General features: G+C 34.8%; 4 protein-coding genes across 7 annotated transcripts; all 4 read left to right on the top strand.

The window, feature by feature from the left end:
- Window positions 1–1456: 1456 nt before the first annotated feature.
- On the top strand, window positions 1457–18067 carry LOC105148242 (homeodomain-only protein). 3 transcript variants are annotated; one of them, XM_011059855.2, is made up of 4 exons: window positions 1487–1603; window positions 3479–3530; window positions 17317–17507; window positions 17637–18067. In XM_011059855.2, exons 3-4 carry the CDS (start codon window positions 17322–17324, stop codon window positions 17706–17708), a joined length of 258 nt encoding a protein of 85 aa, XP_011058157.1. In that variant the 5' UTR covers window positions 1487–1603; window positions 3479–3530; window positions 17317–17321; the 3' UTR covers window positions 17709–18067. The 3 variants fall into 3 exon arrangements, with proteins under 3 accessions (XP_011058156.1, XP_011058157.1, XP_087259461.1); XM_011059854.2 differs by lacking the exon at window positions 3479–3530 and having other exon boundaries at window positions 1457–1603; XM_087403335.1 differs by lacking the exons at window positions 1487–1603; window positions 3479–3530 and having other exon boundaries at window positions 17277–17507.
- Window positions 3537–9489, top strand: LOC147911104 (cilia- and flagella-associated protein 61-like). The gene is made up of 3 exons (XM_087403339.1): window positions 3537–7883; window positions 8099–8231; window positions 8316–9489. Exons 1-3 carry the CDS (start codon window positions 7751–7753, stop codon window positions 8881–8883), a joined length of 834 nt encoding a protein of 277 aa, XP_087259465.1. The 5' UTR covers window positions 3537–7750; the 3' UTR covers window positions 8884–9489.
- LOC105148267 (cilia- and flagella-associated protein 61-like) lies at window positions 9794–12665 on the top strand. 2 transcript variants are annotated; one of them, XR_015544230.1, is made up of 6 exons: window positions 9794–10052; window positions 10521–10795; window positions 11535–11732; window positions 11847–11969; window positions 12101–12433; window positions 12523–12665. XR_015544230.1 is itself a non-coding variant. In XM_087403325.1 (5 exons), exons 1-5 carry the CDS (start codon window positions 9942–9944, stop codon window positions 12333–12335), a joined length of 942 nt encoding a protein of 313 aa, XP_087259451.1. In that variant the 5' UTR covers window positions 9794–9941; the 3' UTR covers window positions 12336–12665. The 2 variants fall into 2 exon arrangements, 1 of the variants encoding a protein (XP_087259451.1); XM_087403325.1 differs by having other exon boundaries at window positions 12101–12665.
- On the top strand, window positions 12628–14726 carry LOC147911103 (cilia- and flagella-associated protein 61-like). The gene is made up of 8 exons (XM_087403322.1): window positions 12628–12745; window positions 13018–13187; window positions 13340–13552; window positions 13698–13802; window positions 13940–14017; window positions 14138–14254; window positions 14327–14392; window positions 14522–14726. Exons 1-8 carry the CDS (start codon window positions 12640–12642, stop codon window positions 14708–14710), a joined length of 1044 nt encoding a protein of 347 aa, XP_087259448.1. The 5' UTR covers window positions 12628–12639; the 3' UTR covers window positions 14711–14726.
- Window positions 18068–18101: the final 34 nt, after the last annotated feature.

Below are 18101 nucleotides of genomic sequence, written 5' to 3'. Positions count from 1 at the left end.
CTCACTCAACTGTTGAGTCTGTTGAACGTAGTCATATTAATGAGCGATTGGAGTACTGAATGCAACCAATGCAGTCGCTCTTGTTCTTTATGATCTTTATGGTCTACAATGAGCAGTAGCAGTAGTGGATTAAGGAGTAGGCATAGAAATCGACCACAGAAATCATAGTTGATAATCCTTCCCACATTAACGTAGAGAGTAAACTGATTTTCTGGCCGGAAAATCAGCTTACTCGTGTCTACAGCCTCTACTGCTACTGTTCATTGTACGACGTGTGTAGAAAATTATGCGTCGTATGTACCTTGATGCGATCGGAGTAGCAACTGACTGTAAAGATACTGGGTCAAGGATTAATTATCATGTGACCTATGCGTACCCAGTTCTAGACTCGTTATCTTCTCGTTAAATTCGCGGGAAAATACATGTTCTTGAAAATCGTAACATGTATTTTACACTATAATAAACTGCAAAATTTTATCGTTATCCTTTTAATTAATATATGCTAGTTGAAAGAGAGAGAGAGAGAGAGAGAGAGAGAGAGAGAGAGAGAGAGAGAGAGAGATCATAGACAGACAGTACATTTCCTATATGTCGAATGTGTAAAAAATGGTGTTTGTGAAAACTAACATAAAATATTGGATCATCTAAAAAGTATCCGCGGTACTTTGTCACTAGATATATGACCATCAACACACATCTAGTGACAAAAAACCGCGGATACTTTTTAGATGACCCAATATATACGTCTTGTTTTGAAATTCTAAAATAAAAAATATATTTTGTTGTTAAGGAAAGAGAGGAATGTTTTTAATATACGATATAACGAATTTCTATGCATAATCGTCAATTATATCTTTCAGATGTTATATTAGCTTGGCTGTTTTGCATTGAGCGCATATTGAATCGCGTTGCCAATATTTTAAAATTGTGTATTATATATATATATATATATATATATATATATATCCAGGATATAACTGAGATAACGCCCACTAATCATAGTGTTATTCCTAATAAAAAACTGAGACGAAAAGTCCTCTATCATTTTGAAATTTCCGCCATATTTTTTTTTAGTTACCCAATGAGCAAAATCGACGTATAAGATAGCTTTAAGATATCTGTAAGAGTTTTTTAAGAAAAGTCTTCAAAATATTTCACAAAGAACACGGAAAGATATCTTAAAATTGTCTTAAATATCGCGATTTTATCCGTTTATTCGGCAATCTTTAGAAATTAATATGTCGTTAATTATTGCGAAAATTGCAAAATCGTAGAGATCTTTTCGACTTGGTTTTTTATCAGGAATAGCACTGTATAATTAGTGGGCGTTATTTCAGTTACCCTGTATATATATATATATAGAGTTTATTTTTTTCGTGCGCGCACGTGCACGTCTATGTGTGTGTATGTGTGCGTGCGTGCGTGTGTGTGCGTAGAAAACAGTTTCGCCTCCCTCTACATGCCTTGTGTTTTACATCATGATGGATTTAGCTGAAAGCTGAAAGTCAGTCGCGTGCGTACCGTCGTTGGATACGGATCTTCCATTCTCCATTCGTTTTCTGTTGATTCTCTATTCGTTCTCCGATTAACTCGAACACATTCGGTAAGCTAATCTCTCTTGAAATCTCTCTTAACGTCATTAGCATGTCTAAATCGTTTCAAATAAGACAGGTACATTGTAGTTGCTTTACTACAACTTTACATTTTTGCTTAGAATTGACTTGATGTTCTGTTTACTGAAATTTACTGACGAGCATTTTGCACTTGGCAAGTTTATCTTAAGATAAATTATAAGTATGGATAATAATTATAAGTTCCGGATAATTCGTTTAATAAACTTTATCGAACGAATTATCCAAAGAATCAGTAAACGGAAAAGAAATTTGAGTTTTCGCGAGTGAAACTATACGAGTCCGACAAGTTTGATGAAATATACAATATTTCACCCGTGTTTATTATTTCGATCGTACACTCGGAGGACTATATATGGTGATTTCAATGATATTCAGCGAATAGCGAATATCATTGTTCCAAAAATATTGGCCACTTGCTCTTGTTCGATTGTCGATTGATGATTTAACACGTTTGCGTGTCGAAAAAGAATAGTCGATATAGAATAGACTTTAAAACAAAGATATATTGTTCAGATCACAGCGGTTTTCTGTTGTTTACCGTTTTTAAATACAAGTCGTACGCGAAATAGTGTTGAAATTGTATATAATGTACAGAATGAAAGAATATGTCGTATCTTTTCAATGATACACTATATTTATATTGATAAAGATATCGATTAATGCACGTTTCTAATAATAATGTAGATTAACTGTAATTTAATCTCGATTCAACTTAATTACTCTTTATCTTTATCTAACAATTCTTAGAACCAGACAAAAGTAAAGGGTTAGTTGAGCTAAGATTAAAATTAATGCGTTGATAGAAACGGACATATATCAGCTTCGTCATGTCGAGTTCTCCTCAACTCATTTTCCGTTTGAATGAGCGTAATATTAAGTTTCACGCGTGCCATCATTGTAGACGAAAAAAAAGTGGAAATGGTGAGACGATGCACGAAAAAAAGTTTGATTGAATTAACTGGAAATTTTGATGGAAAATGAACGATTCAGAATTCTGATTAAGAGAATTCTGGTCTATTAGATTTCTAGTTAAATCCACTGAATATTAGTTATTTCAATTAGAATTTTAATAGATTTAACCAGAAATCTTGTAAATTTAACTAGAATTTTGAATTGTTCATTTTCCACCAGAATTCTAATTAATTCAACTAAATATTTTTTTTTTGTGTGGGAACTTTTCGGACGAGAGCTCTTTTTTATTTTCTTACCCGACATCCACGAGAAGGCCCATTTTTTTTATAACGCTTCTATTATTCCTATTCTTATCTAAAGAAAAACGAGCCTCCATATGAATGGGATGCGGCGAGAATGACACGAACGCTACGAACGCGTTTGCTATCGTATCGTCATCGATATTTGAGCGAACGAAAACGAAAATAAACAGCATTATCTCATGGATTTGCATACCGGAATGATTATCGCCCGCGCGTGCTAATTGTAACTTATTGTTAGCAGCTAATGTCAGAACTGCATTCTATCGATCGTTCTGACATCTTTTCAAAGATCTCAATCCATCTCTATATATTATAATTTCTCTCTATATACACAGAAGAAGATTTTATTACATTTTGCCATTTTTGAGAGATTTCAAATTAATTAGATATAATAAGAAATTACAAACTAACATAAAATTAATAAGTTTTTCATAGAGTCCTTTAATTGAATAATTTAGAAATATGACAATAACATCGACAGACCATGGGCTAAATTTACAACAAGATACCGTTGTCTTAAATCATAATTTACACCGAGATTCTTAATAAACTGTAAGGTTGTTCGTAATATAATACATGTCATAAACAATAGTTTGTTTATCTTCAAATTGACCGCTGTTACTTGTTTAGCAATCATTATTCAACCGACGGTCGAAATAACAAGACACAAATTGTTTTCTCAGTAAGTATTTTAAAATTTTGATGATGATTTTCAACTTTTTAACTTACTGTGCACAAAACAATGCACAAAATGTTGCATGCGACGTATTTATTGTTCAACGTCGAGGCGTCGACTGTGTGAAATGAGTGGTGATTATTAATTTTCAAATTTATACATACGATAATTTAATCATTTATATAATTTTAGCTTGAGTTCTCATTGCCACTTAGCTTTCCAACTTTGTGAAGTATGTGACTTACCTCACAACATTGAACCTTAACGGTTCAATTTTTTGAGAGGAAAAACGTTGGAGATATTATTTTGTAGTGCAATAATCCAATCGTTGTATTAGAGAGAAAAATTGCTGATGAAGACTCAAACTATGAGTGGAAACGTTCAAGGTCAACATATCAAAGTTTACATATTTAACATTAATTGATAACCGTTGACTCCTATCGCCTGTACTTTATGTTGTTATCATTTCTAATTAGATAAAAAATTATGCGTATACAAGGAATGTCAATTCAAATCGAATTTGCTTTACATTTTTCAACATTTTGATTATATAACAATATTGCGATTTAATACGCATCAACGAAATGACGAGACCTCCAAAGATCACGCAATATCCTTGCGTTCATTTCTTTATTTTGTGAGTAGTTATTAATAAAAACGTCCTCGCGCGTCGCCCTACAAAGTGTTATTGCGCCGTTTCTTTCTGTGCGACGAGTATCCCACGATCTGCGATTAACCGCTTGATCTCTCAGCTACGATAGTAGTTCGTGCTACTGAGATGGCTGTCTCGCAATTTCAGACTTTCTCGCTAATTAAATCATCTGACGATTATTACGTTACGTCGTTTTGCTGCTGTCGCAGACAGAAAGAGAGAGAGAAAAGTCACATCGATCGTGAAGGCTTTTCTTGACTAATCTAGTCTCTCGAGTGAAATTTTATTTCAATTCGTAGAGAATAAGAAAGAGGGGGGGAGGAGAAACATTTTCTAAATCTATCCTTGTTCAACATAATATAGTTAATAACAATATTTTCCATCTTCGTAGAATCGAGAGACGCACCTTAGTTATTTGATATCTCACATCGTGATTCCATGTTGCATGACGAAAGTCATTATCTTAATACCTTCGGAACCATCGTGAGAGTCGTTAAAGATGTGGTCGGGAATCGATGCGATTTGGTAAAACATCCCTGGCAACCAATGAGAAAAAAATAGATTTATTATTTCCGCAGAATTATAGAACTTGTTTAGTAAAACTCGAATCTTCCGTCATTGACTGATTCTTCTACTGTATAATTTTACGCGTTTCGAATTTTCGAAAATCGAATCATATAGATAATAGATATATACACTGAAAAAAAAATATAGTCAATTTTAATAAATATTTAGTTGAATACTTGCCTACTAAATATTTATTAAATATAAAGATATATATTTATTCGATATCAGAAATGTTAATTTGATTTAACAATTTTTTTTTACTGAATAAATATTTATTTACTGTAAGTAAATATTTAGTTGGCAGTATTGAACAGTATTGAATATTTATTAAAATTGTCTATATTTTATTCTCAGTGTATATATGTACATACACATCGTGATTCGGTTCGATGCAAAGTTTAGGCTGACGTGATCGATTCATGCACAGGAATGAAAGAAAGGAAAGATGTCTGAAACGGTATCAACTCGATCAAATGATTCAGTTTGGAAAAAAGAAACGTTGAAGACATGACAATGTACCGACGATCGATATCAATTTCCGCATGTTCGCGTAATGTCGCGTTATGTCCTCACTCGAGTAGCACATTCGTTGCACTACACGTACACGTAATTATACGCATACCGTACGCGATGCGCACTGTAAATAGCTTCCGCTATTTACCATTGTAAAGTGCTCGTACCAATTTTTCTTTCTTTTCTTGGAATCTGTGCTTGGCCAATACAATGCATCATATCGCGTTCCGTTATCGCGGTTACATCTATGATAATCTATAACTGTAGACATCGATCAATAATAAAGTCTAGCAGATTGGAATGATGGATGAATGATCGTTCAAATGAATTCCCCGTTTTTGCTGTGGATCGTTCAGTTGTACGTACATTATACGTTTGACGTGACACTTGCACGGCGACTGTCTATGATTGTTACTCTTTTAACGCAAGAGCCAAAGAAGCAGAGAAGGCGAAAGGCGAGAGGCAATTTAAGAGGAGATGAGGAAGCGAAGCTTGGCGTCTAACTCCGTTTAGATCGTTGAAAGAGTTTCACGCATACAAACACACATACATGACCTTCTTTTTGCGCGAGTATCAAGTCGGTTGGTATTGCACACGATATTCTTTTCCCACGTTAAGTTGACATCCAAGATGGTAATTCCGATTGATTCCTCGACTTCCTCTCCCATAAACAGCTCGCTCCGATTGTTGGCAATCGTCGATCAACCGAGTTCGAACTCAGTCGCTGTAGGTCTGTTCGCGATAACGAGCAAACGCTTTAGAATGACGGAAAAATGAATAGGCATTATTGTTTAAATTTAAAGTGTAAAATATATCGAAAACTATTCGATGAGAATAATCGATTGCGACTCGCGATCGATTGAAAATTGCCGAACGGCATATGACACGTCCACATCAAGATCCGCATGTCGTGAGCCAACAAGCTTCCAAAATGACAACTTACGTCGACGAGTCCGAAGAGTTAAAAGAGCCTAGCAAAATCTCGGGATCGCGTCGCGTTCAACATTCGGATTTATCGCGTTTAAAGCTCCTGATACGTCCGACGACTCACGAAATTTTCGGGGATGTGAAATTGGAACAACTCTAGTATTTGCAGCCATACATGCAGTTACTTTATATGCGCACTCGCATTTGGAGAACTTGCTCTCATTATATATACATAGAGGAAAGGCCCCCATTATGAGACACCGAGTTCATTTTGGGTAAATGCTAGAAGTCTATAGACAGAATTTAAAGAAATAATAGGCCATTTTGAAGGGAATTTAATAAACTTTAAGATAACGTTACATAAAATTTAATTGAAATTCAATTTTTTTTAAATTAAAGAAATGTAAAAAGTGAGCAAATCGCAAAGTCAAAAAATTGTGCTCCTAATATGAGATGCTCCGAGAAATCGATAGTAAAACGCAAAGTATATCAGTATTACAATTAAAAAACTTTATTTAAGGTTTCTAAAATGCGAACAAACACAGCTAGCGTGCGGGAAAAATGAGCGTACGATAGATTATATCCAGAACACGTTTTTAAGTAATTAGAATCAAGCATCGCAGATATAAGCACTCGACGTTCATTCCGGTTGTTTTTTATTATTGTACAATAACATTTATACTTTAGCAACGATTTTCACTATAACATAGGAGCATGGATTATTTCATATTAGGAATACTCTGGATATCTAACATTACGATTTCCACGTCTTATGGTTTTACGATTATCAAATCTAACTTCTGTAATTGAACAATTCAACATATCCCGTATTTTTCTATTAATACGACCTTACTCTATCACTACATGAAGAATTTATTGTCAAATATTTATTTTTTATTAAACCTGTTTAATAATAAATATTTATTATAATAAACAAGGTTTAAATGCTCATCTCAATGAAACTTGAAGACATCCAAATTCTAAAATCTTGTTTTACAATGACTACAGGCATGATCTAATAATGAATTTTCTACTAAATAGTTTTCAATTTAAGAGCAATAAATTCATGATGGAACCAATAGATAGCGTTTATTAGTTTAGCAGAAACGCCGCTATCTCATATTAGGCGCCCATTAATAGGGGGCGCTCATTAATAGAGGGCTTTTCTCTATATATATTAATATAATATAATATATAATATTATATATAATGTTAGCAATATTATATTAAATCGAAAATCGGTGCGCTTCCTCCTGTGCGCGTGCACCTTGATGTACCGTTACATAAAATTTGCAGCGAGACTTCCTGCCTCTCAGTGGTCCAATACAACGAGAGACGTGACGTCATTTCGGGGATATGCCTCTGCAATTACCCCAATATACTGTCCGTGTCGCCGGACGATTGGTTGACCTGGTTAAAAACAATTTACGGGTAATCTTCTGTTTGCGTCGATCGTAGTAAAGTTAATATGACTTTACGATACGAGTCAGTGTCTTATATATGTTAGGCGAGTTTATGAGAGTAGCATCTTTCAAAAAGGATTCCCGCTGCCACGGAACGGAACACAATGTTCATACACTTACTCGTATGGGATGAGCTCTATTCGAACGAGTTTCTTGGAGAGCTATTGACTGCGGTGTTCGACAACACTACCTTTTGCCAATACGTGGTTCTCGTAATTCCATCCCAAGTTGAACCAGGTGATCGCTTTTTTATCAAATCATCCATCGATTCTGCTTTAAACTTTTTACGTCGGTAGAAAGACGTTACTAGATCTGTTCTTTTTAGCTAAAGTTCTTGCACAGTTCATCTTTCCTCCTTTTCTCCTCACGTTGAAGAAAAAAAGAGAAAAGACGAACCGTGCAAGAAGTTCAGCTAAAAAGAATAGGCCTCATATCTTGACTTGTGTTCTCAGTGCATTTGAGCGTGTTCGAGCAAGAGATGACTAAAGTCTTACCCAAAACTGTCGTGCGAGACGTCACGCTGCAATTTCTCTATCTGACTAATCGACATCGATTACGTCCAAAGTTGAAAATACGGAGAGTCGTGTGAGTCTATTTCATTTGCGATTGATACTTTCTGAAATTTCTTCTAAACAACTCGGTATCGTATACTTGATGATATATATACAGAGAGGAGGATCACGACGACGTGATTGAGATTATCGGCGATGAGGGTACACGTCTAAAGAAGCTTCATGGAGAGCATTATATTAATAAGATGATTCATCATCCGAACAGTTGTCGTCAATTGATCATCGGAGAGAATACCAAAGGCTCGACAGTGGGTGTCATGTATCTCAACGCTACGATCAACATCGATCTGCTTAACGAGAATTTCGAATTAATGCCATACAATGGTTTAAAAAAATCGCGGGAAAATGATCGTACTGTTGGACATAACGAGACGATGCAATCTCAATTCGTTCATCATGTTTTTCCGACGCGAACGCCGGATGGCGAAATAAATGCCTTCGTTTTGGAGGTGTTTGCGACACGCAATGAAATGAGACCTCACTGGTCCCACGATTTCTTGGAGGCTGCTTTCGATTGCTTCCCGCATTTAGAGTACTGCGTGATTCTTCTTCCTTTCGAACACCCGTGCTATCAATTCCTTCAACATTTTGTGGTGAAGTATTATAAATTAACCAATGAGATATTTCGATTACTTGAGTGTAGAGAGTGTACCAATTTTAAATGACCAAACTTCGGAAGTGTCTAGAGAATTGATGAACTAAAAAAAGAAGTCCTTTAGAGAAATGCTCGTTTTTGCTTCGTTTTGAAGAAAAAGCGTTTCCAGACAGAAGAGTGCCGGAAGTCATTTTGGGACTTTTCCAGCAAGAGACACAAATTGAAGAGACACAATTGAAACAAAAATCATCCTGTCCTTGTTCGATAATCAGTAAGAAACAAAGACAGAATGATTCTCGTGTTGATTTGTGCCTCTGCTGGAAAGCTCTCTATATTGATCAGTATTTGGCTACACACGAACAAGATGCATTGCTGCAAGAGGTCAACATTTTGAACAATCTGCATTAAGCAAGTGACAAAACATAGTGAATAAATAAGTGTGAATAAGAAGTACAAAAATGTAAACTACGTTTTGCCGTTTTTGCGATTTTATCCAAAACGAAGCAAGAACGATATTTCTAAAGGACTTTTTTTCTTAGTTTATCGATCTCTTCTACATACACGTACCCGAAGTTTAGCTATTTAAATTCGGGACATCCAATAAGATAAAAGGAACTTTAGGAACATTTCTCTTTTTAATCTCACAATTAATAACAAGAAAAATAAAAAATGAAAATGCAGCGCGTACCGTTGAGATGTAATAGAGATTTCCCTATGACGCTGTACGTTCTGCACCGAGCGGTTGTTCACGAGGAGATGAGATGTCGCCGTGCGCGAACACAAGATCGTGAAGCTATAGAGAGACTCTTGTTCACTACATCAACAAAATACGAGGTCTTGGCTGATTTTGATTTTGCTATGGATCCTTTACAGGCTGTACAGCGTGATTGTTTCATCTTTGAAAGTAACGATATAATACTGGGGCTCGCTATACTGTGGTTATTACGTACATTCCTCTTGTATTTCTTATATTGTGAATGATATTCAAATATCCAAGTTTTCTTTACTTTATGTTGTAGCGCCGAGAGGCAGGTAAATTTCGTTACGAATCATTATCATATAGAGGACTACGTATCTGTGCAGAGTATTCCTCAAAATAATTACGGACGTCTCTTGCATTTTGTTCTTATGCCAATTTTTTCCGCTTACCATCGCTTCTTCTTCCGCGAGCTCGCACGTTTAAGCGACTTAACGGTAATCTTTTATCGGCTTCATCACAAAGATGAGACTGGAAACTCGGTAAGCTGTAACAATAGTATACACAATAACAATAGTTATATTTCTAATAAGTAAGAACATCGAATTTTCATCTCATCCCACAAAATTATATATTATATAAAAAATCATTTCGGCGTGCATTTTAAAGGACTATGTAGTATATAAATTCACACAGAATCATGCAACCACTTAAGATCCAGCTAAACCAAGGCATTGATTTCTATAGATTGTGCTTTTCACATATATGGTCCTATAATATTTAAGGTGCATCCGGGAAGACGCTATTAGTCCTTTTATCATTTTATCCTTGTTTTATGATAAACAATGGAAATAGAATGATACAAATAGCTAATAGCGTCTCCTCGAACGCATCTATAATATTGTACATATATTATATAATTATATATTGTATTACAAATGAAAGCTAAAACTGTTTAGTCGGTAGGAAAATTATTAGAGCCTAACTATCATCGTGTACGTTACTTGTAGACGTGGATATATCCTTTGGTATCCTGTTTGAACGATATGATTCCGGTTGATCCCCGTAGACAAGCTGAATATGAATTTCCGATTGTTCAGGAAAACTTTAATAGCTCTGAAAATAATACAAAATGTGAAGGAAATGATGTTGCGAACGATGAATTTTCTCTATTTATGACGTCACCGAGACTAGCCATGATGCCACGTACAATTATCGATACGAGGATCGTTGTCGTTGGAGCATCCGACTGCGGAATTGCTTTCGCAGAATATCTGAGTTTACGGTAAAATGTTTTCAACTATAACACCTGCAGTATGTTGCGTGTTGATGATACAAAGCTTACCAAGCGATATATTAGGTGTACAAATAAGTTTCCGCCGTTTTTTATCAAAAATTAAGCATTTATTGTGAAAGAACGATACATAATGTTTTATTGATGTAAATCAAAATGTAAGTGCAAGTTCTTTTTACGTTTGGCACGAATCTTCATTCAATAATGCTTCCAATCCCGCGTCTTCGTACACTTTCGGCCTTCCGCTACGTTCTTTGTCTTCGACGTCAAATTCACCGTTCTTAAATTTTTGAAACCATTCACGACAACTTCTCTCACTTAAGGCAGCCTCACCATATGCTTCTACAAGCAATCGATGAGCCTCAGCTGCAGATTTCTTCAAATTAAAGAAGTAAATCAAAAGTGCCTCCTGCAAATCCTGCAAATGACGCTTATTCGGCACAAAACTGGGCATTTTCGCACAAAAAAAATATATGATGCTGATACAAAATCGCTAGTATTTCAAGGTTATGTTGTTGACAGATGTCCAACCTTACGATATAATGTTTTACATCAGACAATTTTAACCATAGCTTGCTAGTGGCACCGTCTTTTGTCAAATGGCGGAAACTTGTTTGTACACCTAATATTTCTTTATATTATCTTATATAATATAACGTTTCAAAAATATCCAAGGATATAATATATACGTTTTTTCTCCTAATTATTCTCAATATTGATCAAACTGTAGATTAACGCAGCGTTATAGGCAATTGACAAATCTTACGTTAATATCGCCAAATGGTATACCATTTGATAACGAATCGAGTTCAGACTGTTGCGAATATTTGCTTCCATTCAGAGGAAGATTTCACTCGGGATATCGTCGCTATGTAGTCGCACGGACTTGGCTTAACATCATCTACGGAACTATGGCAGCGATCGACAGGTAGTCTTTCATATGTTGATAGACATACGGCACTATCCATCAACAATTTTAATAATTCGAATTAATCTAGCAATGTTGACGAGATGACAATCGATTCGAATTTTCTTACGTTAGGGTGGAGAAATATGTGACTGTGATGAATCAAGGAAATATCGCGTACGATTATTTGATTTTAACGTGTGGCTTACAATATCAAAACTCGACATTATGGGAGGAAATAAAAATGGAAAAGCAAGAGTAAAGATTTATAATATATTATAGTATATGTATAAAACATATAATGCAGTCCGTAATATAAATCACTCTGAACACTTCATTGCCCGACGCAAGAGAATAGGGTACGTTACACGTTATGTTTATTTTTCAAGAAAAAACGAGGTACAAGACCAAATGCCATGGAATTGTCTGACCGTAAACAACGATAAGGAAGCTTCCACTTGCTTCGGAAAGATTCGAAAGTTAACAAGAGATTTTAAAGAAAGGAGTAGGTGCAGCGATTTAGTAAAATTGTTACTTTATACTGTTTCAATATTTAACACTCTACAGAAGCGATATTATTTTACGGATGTAATATCGATTGCTACTGTACACTTGGTGGTTTAATCAAGCTTGGAGTAGAGCCTTCATGGATCACGTTGATTGAGCCGAGCTCTTTCAAATCTTACAATACACGCGACCAAGCTTTCTTTCATGATTACGAAGTATGATTATGTATATATCACGATAAAATAATTCGTACTATTACGATAAAAGAGACATTACAGTAATATTGTGTGTTTACCTATCTAAGGTGAACAAAGTGGTGACAGATGCCATTTTACGAAGTGGAGTTCAAGTTTTTTCCGAATGGACCGTGATCGATTGGACTCTGACGGAAAACGAGCAAAGCTCTGATGCAAAGCTCATCATGATCAAGAGTATTACGATTGAAAAGGAGGAAAAAAAGAAAAAGTTGACTTGCGACGCTCTTTTCAATTTCTACGAGAAAACGATCGATTTAAACGCGTTTTTAGGTAAAAGAGACACGCGTGAATACATCATCCTAATTTCTAATTCATTTTCAATTACGTTTAAAATTGCGTTTAATATATATCGAAAATTCAATCTCTCACATAGGCCGGTATTCATAGTCGGTTTTTATTTTAATACCGTATTAAATCTTAAGTAATGTCTTAAGACGCTAATACGGCCCTCTGATTGGTTTATGACATTTTAAGATTGTACTTGAGCAACCTCAAATATAAGAATCGACTATTAATACCAGTCATAATTTATACCGTTTCAGCGTTCTGTCGAGCTGGTCTCGTTTTCGATGGTTCATTAATAATAGACTCGGAATGTCGCACCAACGATCCGTTTATTTTCGCCGCTGGTACCATGACGAAATATTCCCGAAAATTTTACGCCGACGTCTGGCAGCACAAATATTACAATAGCATGGAAGTTGGAGAGAGAGTTAGTAAAAAAAGAGATTTTTTTTTTTTTTAAGGAGACATACAGTATCTTTTTCAATCAAACTCATCTATTTCAAATTAAACTAGTTATCTTTTTATTATCAAACTCATAATACTTGTACTTCTTTCCATTTTCCCGCCGTGCATCGGAAGCTCGGTCAAATTTTATGGAAAGTGATTGAGTGGGACGTGCAAGTTTCCGAGCAAGTATCAAAAAAGAAAGAGGTCATGCATTTGACACCATCGATATTCCGTGCACCTATCGTAACCGCTTGCATTTTGCCAGGTGATTATCATTACTTGCATGTATGTAAACCTGGAAAAGCAACTTGGGATAACACGACGAAGATCAATCACAATAATTACGTGAGTTAACAGTCGAATCGGTTTTTTGCATCGAAATGCAAATAACGTTATTGAAAGAGGCTCTTTGTTTTTGGTTTTCTCTCTTTCCTTCTCCTTCAATCTGTGTAAGACATAAGTCGTTGCATTGACGTTGATTTTTTTCCAGGGAAATACATTTATAACCGGTTCTTGCAAATCTGAAATTGGATATTTTCGCATCCGATTGAATATGTACGACACTGTGGAAAGTGTAACCTGCGTAAGCAGAAAGGTAGAGTTCTGAAACTAATTAGACAAACAATACTCAACGATTGCTCTAGAAAAATTTTATGTGTCACGCGGGACATTCGTCTTGCGACTCGGAACAGACGCTACTTCGTCTTAACGTAACGACAATTGTTTTTTCAGACATTTCGAGTGCAGGACATGATTGTTTTATATGGGAAACACGAGAGCATGTTAAACGAATTGAAATTCCGTTTTCGAGTAAGAGCCTAACGATACAGTATTGAAATATTAAAAAGCGATGTCATACGTATTTCAGGGTTTATCACTTAATACGTGCGCGTGTAAATGTCTCGCCTTTTTAAAATAATTTTTCCTCAGAATTTAGAAATCTCAGATTTCTACGCGTATTTTCGTGAACCTTGGGCCGCGGCGATTCTCCATGATAGATTCGATTGTCTGCGCGTCGAAAATCGGGCTACTTTGCTGTCGCGAACGGTAAGACGCTTGCATTTCAATATCGTATATGCATGTCGATATTTATTACAAGCATATTTTCTCAACATATAGGACATTTATGACAATTCTTTAGACGATGATTGCATTAACACGTTAATCGAATCAAAATGGAAAACAGTGAGTAATTTTACTTATGAGTTTATGAAGAACGTTGTAAATGTATGATCCTTTCGAAAGTAAAAGGACAAAACATTGATTAATAATTACGACTTAAATGAAAAAGCTCAAAATTCTTTCTTTGTGCAGATATCCGAAAAAGATCAAAATTACATCGAATCTAAATACGCTGGCTCGATTTATCATCAAGAATTAGAGAATAATCTCATGAATTTTCTCGAATTTTACGAGAATGAACTACCTATGTATTGTACTTTACGTAAACAGCGCCAAATGTATATGGACATTGAAGAAAGTCCGTTATATTTTGACCAATAAAACTTTTTGCAAATTCTCATGATGAAGGGACATGTAGAGAAAGAGGGGTAGAAAGAATTAATGTTTAATTATTTAATTATCTCTCTCCCCTTCTCTCTCTCTCTCTCTCTCTCTCTCTCTTTCTCTCTCTTTTTCTTTCTTTAACACGTATGAAAATGGTGACGAAGAAATGAAAAGTATGTCTTAGGTTTGTTGTACAATTTAATACTGCTCATAGTGAGAAGTTTTTTTGCGTTAATGCTAGCTATAAAATGAATACCGGGGAAAAAATGTTATATAAATAGACATATTTTATGTATATAATTATTATAATTGTATATAAAATATTTTTTATATAATTATATATAATTTTATATGATTATAGGTATACGAAAATTATAATTGAAGAAAAGGGTGCCTACTTAGCCTCGGCATTCTTGAGATTTCATTTTCCACACATCATGATCACATCATTTTTTGTGTATATGGATAAAATGAAGTTGCAAATACCAAAACTTTTTATTGCCATCTTGTAGTCTTATAATCATTCTATAAAACGCTAATAATCATTTGACTAAAATCGTTAATTTTATTGTTGAAAACTGCAATTGAAAAAAAGGTGCCCACTTAGCCCCGGTCTCTCCTATATGAAACATTTTTTTCCCCGGGTAGATATAAAAATTTTTACATAATTAGCGCTAAAGTAAAACAAATTTTCTGATCTCATTGAGTTATTATACTACATACATGCTGCGGAGATTGCGTGTGTGATTCTACGCGATCGTATCACAGCAAACGCTTCTGAATTAGAATCAAAGCCACGCGTTCAATGTATTAGGTGCGCAACTAAGTTCTCGCTGTTATTTTGATGCATTTCCATCAAAATAACAGCGAGAACTTAGTTGCGCACCTAATATATAATTGTGCTCGATAAAGGACTTCGTCGTTTATCTATTTTTGGTACGCAATTCTATTCGTAGGTCAAGTTTAACGTTTCACCAAGTCGTTTCATAACAGTGCAACAGCTTAATACGATTCGCAATGTCGCATTGTCTGACATCATCTGAGTTACAGTCATGAGATATTTTGGAAAAGAATCGCGGATCATAACAGAATTCTTTAAGGTGAAATTCTCAAAAGCTGATAGCATTTTAAATTCATTTTTGTATTTGCGTCTTATATTTCCTTCTCGAGTAAATTTAAATGCTGCGTTACGAAATATCGAAGAAACGCGCGGATGTATAACTATAAAAGGCTCTCGATATGTCCGAGTTTTTCTATCTCATATATAGCGCAGAATTTTTATTTCATAAAAGAAAATATCAGTTCGTGACATTCTGTCACATTCGTTTATCGTTCTTTACACATTTAGAAGTACAGCGTGCCAATTTTTTTTCTTCCCCTTTTCCTCTCCTCTTGAATCTTTTCCTTGGACCCACGCACGTGCCACGGTCTGTTTATTGCGGATTGCATTAGTCTTTTTGGTTTATTTCGCAAATGTGTTGCCGCGTTTTTGAAACTGGTCCAAATTTAAATCTTGACGTTAGGTCACGGTCGTGCTATTTTTAACGCTGGCACGCTGATCCTACGATATGATCGACTGCTTAAACATTTTTTTATCACGAATAAAACGAAACAAAAAAAATTTTTTTCAATATCGCAAATAAAGATTTATCGTTCGATAGCTATCTGTACAAGCTTGTACAAGATGTGTACATAACTATAGCGTCTTTATGAAAAAACTTAACACATGCACTTGATTAGAGTACAGCTTTCACAAATATGGCTCTGGCATAACAAGGAGTCATTATGTAAGAGAAGCAGATCTGTGTGCGAGTAAGTGCATTTTATGACAGAGCAGCACATGTATTCGTCGCTCTAAATGGCGATAGAAAATCCATTCGCGGCACGTCATAATGTGAATCATTTTCTTTTATCACTATAATTACCTGTTTGTTCCGTTTCATCTGTTCCAGATAATAATTTTTATTAGTAAATAATATTATCATGCAGCTTAGAATTGCACGTCCGTATTAAACGAAAGAAATAAAAGTCACATTTAGACAGAGTAAAGACTAATGTTTTTTTTTTAAATAAAAAATATTGTGTTTTTTTCTTAAATAAATGTTTTAAATGCTTCAAATATGCTTCAAACAGTATTATAAAAAAAACATATTTAACATATTAAAAACTTCAATTAAGCATGTTTAAAACATGTTTTTTACCAATCCTACATTTAGAGCATTGAAATTATAGATTTTTTACAACCTAAGTTTATAAATGTTAATATTATAAAAGTTAATATTAAAGTTTATAAATGTTTAAATATTTCTAAAAAGTATCTGTCGTATTTTATTTATAATGCGCATATACCGCATTTTTATTTTCTTTCTTATTGAAGTACCCTCATATTTTATTTAATTATAAATAATAATTGCGTCTACTGCGGGATTTAAAAAAAGAAGAAATAAACAGTTTAACGAGTGTTAAAACTTCAATCTATCAAAATTGTCAATATATTATATATATGTTAAGTCGCATATCCTTGCATTATATCGTATTACATTGTATCTTATTTCTTCATTAGTTGACCTCGTTCATTCGGAATACACTTTCTTTTCATAAAGGAAACATGCTGAAGTCTTATCCCGCGCGATATTCTACTAGCGGAGCTAGAACTGGTACTCGAGTGATTCGTTTGACGGTGGATCAGGAAGCAGTTCTTCAAGAGCAGTTTAACAGATGGCCAAGAGCACCTCATACTGCGGACGTTGTACTTCTCGCAGCTGAAACAGGTCTTTCTGAGGCGGACGTTGAAGTAAGTGAACACATAACAATTACATATTATAATTATATTAGAAATAAGTGTGAGATATTTGAATAAAATGAATTAGGCGAGTAAGGTACATCGATAAAGATACGTTGCAACCCTTGGCTTTTGTTCTAGGGATGGTACGCCATCAGACTGGCTCAGTGGCGGAAAGAACAGGGTCTCGGCGGGAATCTGGGTATACACTGATGATCGTACGAGAGCGCTCGTACTTGTGCGCTAAACTCTCGTCTCACTTTTGTACCTGAAACTCTTATACATATACAGACAGATGTAATGGGTCGATAGCAAATTATTCGAGCAATGTACTTCTTTCCTTTAAACTCGCTGGTCTTATGTCCGTATTCATAGTCAGACCTTATATTTAAGGTTTCCTTTTATTTTTAGATACTCAGTAGTCAATAAAATAATTCGTAGAGCATCTGAAGATAAATTTAAGGAAGCCTTAAATATAAGGCCTGATTATGAATACGAGTATTAGTCTAAATTTCATTGTAATCATAGAAGTTTTATTATTTATTGTAAATGTGTAACAGAAAAAAAAAGAATGAATTTGTGTAAAAAATTACTAATTGTACGAAC

The sequence above is a fragment of the Acromyrmex echinatior genome, chromosome 1 (genome assembly GCF_024713525.1).
Source record: "Acromyrmex echinatior isolate Ae372 chromosome 1, ASM2471352v2, whole genome shotgun sequence".
NCBI classification, from domain to species: domain Eukaryota; kingdom Metazoa; phylum Arthropoda; class Insecta; order Hymenoptera; family Formicidae; genus Acromyrmex; species Acromyrmex echinatior.
This window is presented reverse-complemented; position numbering and strand designations above follow the sequence as displayed.